Source organism: Physella acuta, unplaced genomic scaffold (genome assembly GCF_028476545.2).
Source record: "Physella acuta isolate Inbredline_101_S28 unplaced genomic scaffold, ASM2847654v3 ptg001101l, whole genome shotgun sequence".
NCBI classification, from domain to species: domain Eukaryota; kingdom Metazoa; phylum Mollusca; class Gastropoda; family Physidae; genus Physella; species Physella acuta.
Window position 1 is genome coordinate 230,256 of NW_026732618.1, and position 8,900 is coordinate 239,155.

At 30.8% G+C, this 8,900-nt stretch overlaps 2 protein-coding genes across 5 annotated transcripts in view; one reads left to right on the forward strand and one right to left on the reverse strand.

The window, feature by feature from the left end:
• Positions 1–1,232, reverse strand: part of LOC131955783 (protein FAM13B) — a 29,405-nt gene extending 28,173 nt beyond the window's left edge. For all 3 annotated transcript variants that reach the window (XM_059320046.1, XM_059320045.1, XM_059320039.1), the window contains exon 1: positions 1,074–1,232. The gene's annotated coding sequence lies outside the window, so the exon portion shown is untranslated. The remainder of the gene's footprint in view (positions 1–1,073) is intronic.
• A 19-nt stretch (positions 1,233–1,251) lies between these two features.
• Positions 1,252–8,278, forward strand: LOC131955786 (STAM-binding protein). 2 transcript variants are annotated; one of them, XM_059320053.1, is made up of 11 exons: positions 1,252–1,324; positions 4,435–4,667; positions 4,967–5,042; positions 5,218–5,310; positions 5,405–5,612; positions 5,890–6,127; positions 6,588–6,783; positions 7,285–7,422; positions 7,718–7,830; positions 7,991–8,090; positions 8,164–8,278. In XM_059320053.1, exons 2-11 carry the CDS (start codon positions 4,450–4,452, stop codon positions 8,224–8,226), a joined length of 1,443 nt encoding a protein of 480 aa, XP_059176036.1. In that variant the 5' UTR covers positions 1,252–1,324; positions 4,435–4,449; the 3' UTR covers positions 8,227–8,278. The 2 variants fall into 2 exon arrangements, with proteins under 2 accessions (XP_059176036.1, XP_059176035.1); XM_059320052.1 differs by lacking the exon at positions 1,252–1,324 and adding an exon at positions 3,007–3,138.
• Positions 8,279–8,900: the final 622 nt, after the last annotated feature.

Below are 8,900 nucleotides of genomic sequence, written 5' to 3' on the forward strand. Positions count from 1 at the left end.
TAACTTAATGATGATCCTTAATGACATGTTATCTGGGTCTACTTATTATGATTATGAGTGATTATGGCATAGGTTAATTTAAATCAAGAAATTTTGCTTTTCAAATTAGTGAAATAACCTGCAAGTGCAAGAAAATGTTGACACTGACAGTGAGGAACAGTGAATTTTAAAACACCATAAGAACTGATTCGTGCTGAGAAATGTTGTTTGGAAGTAGATCTAGTAATGGTGTCCTCCAATAGACTTCCAAAAGTTGTTAATCTAGGTCTAGAATCTATACTATATTCTGTTACAATTTTAATCTTTGCTTTAGTGTTAAATTAAATTGTTAAGGTAAAAAATAAGGTTTAAATGTAGTATGTACTGTTATGCCACTGTCCCATAATTTATTGCTTGTAGTTAACTAAATAATTAAGGGATGGCATGATTGAGTGATAATGAATAATGCACTTGATTGCAAGCCCAGAGGTCTCAAGTTCCGATCTTGACCCAGACTAGTTAGAAATTACTAGATTCTAGATCTAGATCTAGCTAGCTGCTAGGGTTAGGCCTCAGGATAAAACAGGGCAATATCACTAAGACTAAGAGTTCAGTAGAGCACCCACTCCAACAAAGTGACAAACCCCCACCAATAAACTACTCTAGCTAAATCTAGATCTAGATCTTACTACTAACTTAACTAAAATAACTAACTACTAGTACTACTAGGCCTAACTAATCTACTTCTGAGGTAACAATAAAATAATGTATTCTAACAAACAACTGTAACAACTTACTAACAACCACTGCTGTTGATAACAGTATTTTTTTTTTATTAACAGTCTAGAAATCTTCTAGATCTAGATCAAGAACAATAACTACAGACACTAGATTTCTAGGCCTAACATTCTAAAATCTAAACTTAAGTAAAGTCTAACACTAACAGTAACACTAACAGATTTACAGAAGCCAGAAGTGACAATAAAATAATAAATAAATAGTAAATAAATAGGGGCCTAATAAAAATAGAAATCTAGAATCTTGATCTAGATTCTAGTCTAGGCCTAGGCGCTAGATCTAATATTAATACTTACCTCAAAATAGCTTGATAACCATAATGAGCATTGTGTGGGGAAAAAATAGACAATAACAAATAGATCTAGAAATCTAGTCTCAATTTAGATTTCTTGATGAATAGAAAATCATAAACAAAATCAAGATCCAGGTAATTTTTTTTTTGCTTATTTCTGCAGAGGACGGGATTTCTCTGGAATTCAACCAATGAAATGAAACCGGAAAATTATCAATAAACATGGATTCGGATACGGTTTGGAATTAAAAAAGGGTTTGTTATTTTTACACGAGTTACACTTCGTCGAGCGTTTGGGTATACGGAAACAAAATAACAAGATCTAGACTCTAGGCCCATATAGAAAAGCGTGGGTAGATTCTTAAATTTTAGATAGAGGTATTCAAAAGATACTATATAAGTGATCACGCTTTAAAAAAAAATGTGTTGCATTATTATACCTTTAAATAGAATCATCCATTTTCTCCTTTTTAGTGCAATATTATATAAAAGCTTGTTATTAAACGGTTTTTCATGATTTTGTTCCCAATATGTTAAATGTCTTAATACAATATAATTGCATGAATACAAACAACTGCGCACCAAACTAACACAAACAATGCATATATATATATATATATATATATATATATATATATATATATATATATATATATATATATATATATATGGGGTCATCCATAAATGACGTCACGCTTTTTTGACGATTTTTACCTCCCCCCTCCCCTCCGTCACACGTCGTCACAAAAAGTCAGACACCCCCCCTAAAATGACCTCACACCTCAACCTACAACCCCCCCCCCCCCCTTCAAAATTGCAGTTGAATTTTTTTAAAACATCGATATTTTTCCAAAATCTTGTCTAAACTATTACAATTTATTAAAACAGTTATCTAAAATAACGTCTAAAATTCGTTTTCTAACATTGCTTTTTTATAATGCAAAAATGTGACGTCGCAAGAAAATAAATGAATTTCTTTAAATATATATTAATTATATATTAATTATATATTATTTAAATAGCTAAAAAGAAAAACGTGTGTCGCATATATTATGAATTGAATACCTTTGTGGCCATCCACAAATGACGTCACCCTTTTTTGACGATTTTTACCTCCCCTCCGTCACACATCGTCACAAAAAGCCAGACACCCCCCCCCCCCTAAAATGACGTCACACCTCAGCCTACAACCCCCCCCCCCCCTCAAAATTGCAGTTGAATTTTTCTTAAAACATCATTTTTTCAAAAATATTGTCTGAACTCTGTCGAAATAGAGTATTTTAATCAATTCCTATTGCACTTTATCAAAACAGTTTTCTAAAACTCGAAATAACGTTTAAAATTCCGTTTTCTAACATTGCTTTTTTATAAGGCAAAAGTGTGACGTTGCACCATCAGAACCCCCCCCCCTCATCACACACCGTCACAAAATTACGGACCCCCCTCCCCCCTACGACTGTGTGTGACGTCATTTATGGACGACCCCTTTACCAGAATTTAAGAAGCGACCCACGCTTTGTAAAAACATTTTATGCAATAATTTTGCGCATTGAATGAACAGAAAAAAAATGCGTTTAATAATGATAACGCGGTATATAGTACAGTACTTTATTGAAGAAACTTTTACTAATTCTTTAAAAATTAATTAGGCATCCAATTTGGTCAAATTTTATGTCAGATTGCATTGGCATCGAGTCTTGACCCACGTGCCTAGTTTGGAACGAATCAGTAGGTTAGAAGTGGTCGAAATTTCGCTCGCCAGTTTCGATCGATGACGGACAAAGCGCGATGAACAAAAGATAAGAGACAGAGGAAGGAAGTTAAAACATAAATAAAACCTTGAGGGCCTAAATTGAGGGTTAATAGTAAATATTGTTCCGTTTATAGATCCATGAGTTCTAAAACATTAATCTAAGCACGAAACAAAATATACGATGCAAACAAAAATAAATAGAATCTAGTCTATTTTTAGTAACTCAGCTTTCGAGTCAGAAACAATAATTTTTATTAAATTACATTAGATGACTTGTAGATTCCAGTCAAGATCTTAAATAAAGCTAGACTACTAGGTAATTTATAATAGGTGTACATTACGCCATTATTAATAATATATTGATTAAAAAATAAAGTTTAAAAAAAAAAAAAATGTAACTAATGTTGTGTAAATGATTAAATGTACAACAACCTCTTTAATCAGCTCTCAGGCTCAGCTCTCAAGCCAGTATAATGTATAAAATTGAATGTATTTTGTAAAAATGTAATGTATGATGTTGTTTATGTTGTAGATCTATTCTATTGTCTCGCTAGTATAATATACATCTGGTTTGTTAATTAATAATTTGTAATAGTTTAAACTAAGCTTAGTAATAGTTCAAGATCTATACTAGTAGAATTGATAGATCTAAATCTAGTTGAATTTATTTTTTGGTCATTGAAAGATGAGTCACAGCCTCAGTCTCTACTGTACTGTTAGTACTGTACTAGATTCTATTACTAAATTAGTAAATTCATTGATTGTATTTAAAAATGTAATAACTAATTAAAGACTTGAATGAGTGTCTGCCATAAAGTTTACAAAATGATTACATATGGAGCAAACTGCATAACGCCAAGGAATAGGACCCTGGACATTGCACACATTTTGTATGTCTTGAAAACAAAAATCATGAAAACTTTAATTTTTTTTAGAATTGAAGTTTTTTTTTGGCAACTGGGGTGGAAATTTGTTGCATGGGTTTCTAGCTTATTTTGATGGTAGGTTAAGGATGGGGGATAAAAATCATCAAAATTATGTGGACAACTACATTTTTAACCATTCTGATATGATTTGGGGGGTAAATTTTTTACGTAAGTCGCCTAGTCGGCAATCTCTACTTGCATAGTTGCTGTTAGAGAAAAGAATTTTCTGCAAAAATATTTAAACAACTCATCCGTAAGCGCTTAAGCTTTTGTATGCTTGCTACACTGTCATTCATTTTCCAATAAAATATCTTATTCTGAATCTTTACCAGTTACAGCTATCAAGAATAGATATGTTACTATTGGTTGCAACAAGAAAACATACATTAGTGAAATTAAATAAATCTGCATTATTATTTACATCATTTAAATACAGCAAATTACTTGTGCAACATTTTTATTTTGTATATGAATTGCTAGCAATGAAAGTATCTTTATTATTTTTCTATCAAGCATCTAATATAAATGCATGTAGTATTGTTATAGTGATGCCATAGTTATTAAGCTACTAACTAAAATCCTAACCACTGTTAGCACTAACCTAAACTTTTATTTTATTATAGTACTAACAGAACACAGTGTCATTCCATTCCGAATAATAAACAGGCTTCATTTTTTTTTCATAGGATTTTAATGTCAATATGTCATTAGTAAGACAACCATCTCTAAGTTCTCAAATGAGTGATCCCGGCCAAAGGATAAAGTTTCTTGTAGACTATGGGTCACAGGTTGAAGTGGACAAAAGTTTGGCATTAAAACTATACTTCAGATCTGGTAGAGAAATGTTGAGGATGGCAAATATGTATTGTGATGACGGACAGTTGGAAAGTGCTTTTATTTTATATACAAAGTTTATAACGTAAGTTTGAAAAATCATTTTTGTTGTTAATTTTTAAATGTGAGTGTGTAATATTGCCTTCTTTATTCAAAAAGATCTTATTCTTACATGAAGACTAAATTATTAAATTACAACTTTTCAAAAAGATTTTTAAAATGTACAATTAATCTGATGTCATTTTTTAAGGTTAAATATTTGTATGCAGTTTTGTTTTTAAAATATTATGTTGTCTATATAAATCTCTTTTGTGGGTATACATTAATGTACACACATCCTGTATAAACATTTCAATGCCCTCATATGGTATCTTTGTATAATAGACTGTTTGTAGAAAAACTACCCAAACATCAAGATTATAAACAGTCACCCCCAGAAGAACTTGCAGATTTCAAAAGAGTAAGTTCACTGTTTTAATTTAATTACATACTTATCATAAAATATATTTGAAAAAGTCTACAATATATATTTACTCTTTACAAAACAGTTTTAAATACATCTTGTCTTTTAATGAGTGACATAACTATTTCTCTTAACTGCAATGTGATCTTTTGTTTTTGTTTTTCATTTTAAGAAAGTGAAGAAAGTGTTTCCCTTAGCTGAAGAAATTAAATTAAAACTGAAAAAAAGGTACATTGAGGATGAAAAAATATATTTGGAGGAACAGGTAAGTAACACATAAATTAATTTAGTATTTTCCTAAAAGTAAAACACATTTTAAAAAAATAAAAGTAATTTATTGACATGTCATTGTTATGTAGGCCAAACTGTTGGAGCAAAGAAAAGCAGAGGAAGAAAGGAGGAGGAAAGCTATTGAAGAACAGGAGAGGCAGGATGCTGAAATGGCAAAAAGGCTCCAAGAAGAGGAGGAAGCAGGAGTCAGAAGTGAGCAGGAAGAGAGATATTGGAAACTCAGAAGACAAGAAGAAGAAAAAATTAAAGAAAATGAAAGAAAGAAACATGGGTTGGGTAAGTGGTGAAAAAAAATTGATTTAGAAATAGTTGCATTGCAAGACCATAGTGTTGTCTTTATATAGATATGTGTTTTAAAGTTAAAAATTTATTTCAAAATTTTAGCTCTTAAAGATACAAATTATACTATTTCATTGTTTTTTTCCTGTACCAAGAAAATAAGTTTTCAGTATATTTAAACATTATCAAATGACTGTCACTACACTATAAAAAAGGCTATATAATAATTTATTCATCATCATCATCATCTTTTTTAAAAATCTTTTCAATGCAGGAGTTTCAGGTGTGCAAGAGCAGCAACCATCCATTTCTGAGGCAAGCGCTCCCGGGTATGCTGAAGAAACACCTGATGAAAGTCACCTGCCTGCTGTATTAAATAATGGGGAAGGCGAATTCATTGCCGACCTGCCGTCTCCCCCATCATACTCCCAGTATTTAACTGATATTAGTGCAAACCCACCCCAGATTCCGGATAGAGAGCTGAAAAAAAAATTGACTATAAGCAATTCAAAGTAAGGATTATATGGAAGTTAAAAACAAATTAATGCACCTTTTAAATATTATGTCAAGTTATTTTAATTATTGTATAAATCTACTAATAATCTGTCTATATTACAAATAGCTATACTTAATAAAAACAGTTAAACTCTTATAACTGAAGTTACTCATGTAACTACTACATTATAAAAACTATCTTAAAATACTATTTTGTAAACATTATATTAGTTAAAGTTTTCTTATACTTTCAAATGTAAATAGTTTGAACCATGTTAATGTCTATAAATATGTTTTTCAAAATATATCTTGCATTCATTTTCAATGTGGAGTAGATCCTTTATTTTAACTGATATTTAATATGTACAGAGTTCACTTGTACCATATATAAAAATACTTTAAGTAGATGCAAATTATTTATTGTATGATGTGCAAGAAATTTCTTTAACTGACATTTTTTTTCTAAATTAAATCCAGCCTTTTAATAGATAAGCCATCTGTTGATCGCAGTAAAAAGCCAGCTGTTGACCATCATATGAGTTTGGGAGAGTTTGGAGGCTCTACGTTTAGAAAAGTGATTTTACCATCCCTGCTTATGTCCGACTTTCTCAAAGCTGCTGAATCTAACACTGCAATGGAGTCAGAGACCATGGGAATTTTATGTGGCACAATGGTATAGCGTAAATCTATTTTGATTTTACATATACTCATTTTGTTTTATTAACCTTCTTTCATGTATTTCTAGCTTTTCAGTTTTTTCTTAATATATATTACGAGCCGGCCCGTGGCATAACATACACCGCTATTTAGTTGTTGTTTTTTCTACTTTTCAGTAATTCATAATTTGTGAATTCGACAGTACCAACGCTGACACTGAAAATATTTCTTTAAAACACTATAAGTAGCTCTTTAAGGACCATAACCCCCCCCCCCCCCCCAAACGTTTAAAATAGTTTCAAACTAAATTATCTGCCCCTAATAGCCGTCACTAAACCTGACTCGACTAAGGTAAACATAGCGTGAACCACAGCTCACTAAGACCATGTAGGGGTGGGGATGGTAGGGAGCGCGTATACAGCTTGTTTTCTAGCGTCTCCCAGAAGAGAATTAAATATTTAGATAATTAGTCATCTACAATTGTGATGCCTACAAAGTTTTTATTATTCTATTTCAGTCTCGCGGCTGCTTCAAGATCACACATTTGTTTATTCCTCAACAAAAAGGTGGTCATGATAGTTGTGATATAGAAAATGAAGAGGAGCTTATTTATTATCAAGAAAAGCACAATTTAATTACACTAGGATGGATACACGTAAGCTGAAATTTGAGAAATCATTAAAAATTTAAGGATTATGTTTTTTCTCTCCAGTAAGTCTATAACTATAATTAAACTTAATCTAGAAAAACAAAACATTATTCTTTAATGGAAAATGAAATTCTAAATACGGTATGGTTTTCATTAATTTTTTTTATGTTTGTTCATTCAAATATTTAATTTAATCAAGTCAAAAATTATTAAATCAAATAATTTTTGAGTGTTTTATTTTATCTGCTATTTTACTAACCATGATAAAATATTTCAGTATTACTTTTTTTATATAAAACAGACACACCCGACCCAGACAGCCTTTCTTTCAAGTGTAGATCTTCACTCACATTTTCCTTGGCAGAAGATGATGCCGGAAGCTATTGCCATTGTTTGTTCTCCTAAATTTCAAGAGTAGGTTTATACTCATTTCTGTCCAAGTCTTGTTTTCATAAAGTTTGTGGTTTATCAATTATGAAATAAATTGGAACTGGGGTTGTTGGTTTTCTTGGAGGGGAGGGGTGGGGCAGTGGTTTGTGAACATTATTAAATGTGTTATTTTTCTTTACTATAGAAGTGGAATTTTCAAGTTGACAGACCATGGTCTAGATGTTATAGGCTCCTGTAAACTAACTGGTTTTCACCCTCACAGTAAAGATCCACCTTTGTTTGAGGTAGGCATTTGAACATAGTCCATTTAATTGTTTAAAGTATTCTGTTTTTAAATATCATCTGTTTTCTTTTCAGATATGTAATCACGTTGAAATATCTGACAGTGACACAGTGGTTGTTGAAGATAGAAGGAAGTAGCTAAACATATGATTTGCCTTTGTTTTTACCACATATAGAGCACAAAATTGTTGTGCCAATCTTGTTAACATAATTTTGAAAGTAATAAGTAACTGGCATTCATTTTAACTGTTATAAAAATTATATAGATGGCCATGTTCTTTACTGTAAAACAATTAAATAAGCATTATGGAATAGGATTGGTTTTGTGCATTAGCCTACTATAAATTTTAACATTCTATTAAAATGGTATTTCATACAAAGGTATGTAATGTTATAGGCAACATATTTGTATTAAATGTAATTAGGTTAATAAAAACATTAACTTTTATGTATTTTGTATGAAGTTTAATTATATAATTCTTGAATTTAGAAGGTAGAAGTTGCCTGAAGTAAATTGTTGAATAATTGTAAGGGCTGTGTAAATATTTTTGAAAAAATTATTAAACGAGTATTAAGAGCTGTGCTAAGGTGAAGAGTGTCAAATTTATAATTATAAAATTTGGCTTAAAGTTATATTTGACTACAGTAAACAGACAAGCTAAGTTTACAAAAGAATTGTCTGACTGTGAAAATTGACTTATGCTTTTTTTTTCATAAGCTTAGTTTTACTTACCTGCTTTCATTGACTTTTAAAAAACAAACTTAATATATTTTTAACCATACGTTAAATATTTTTTCATCATGTAAAAAAA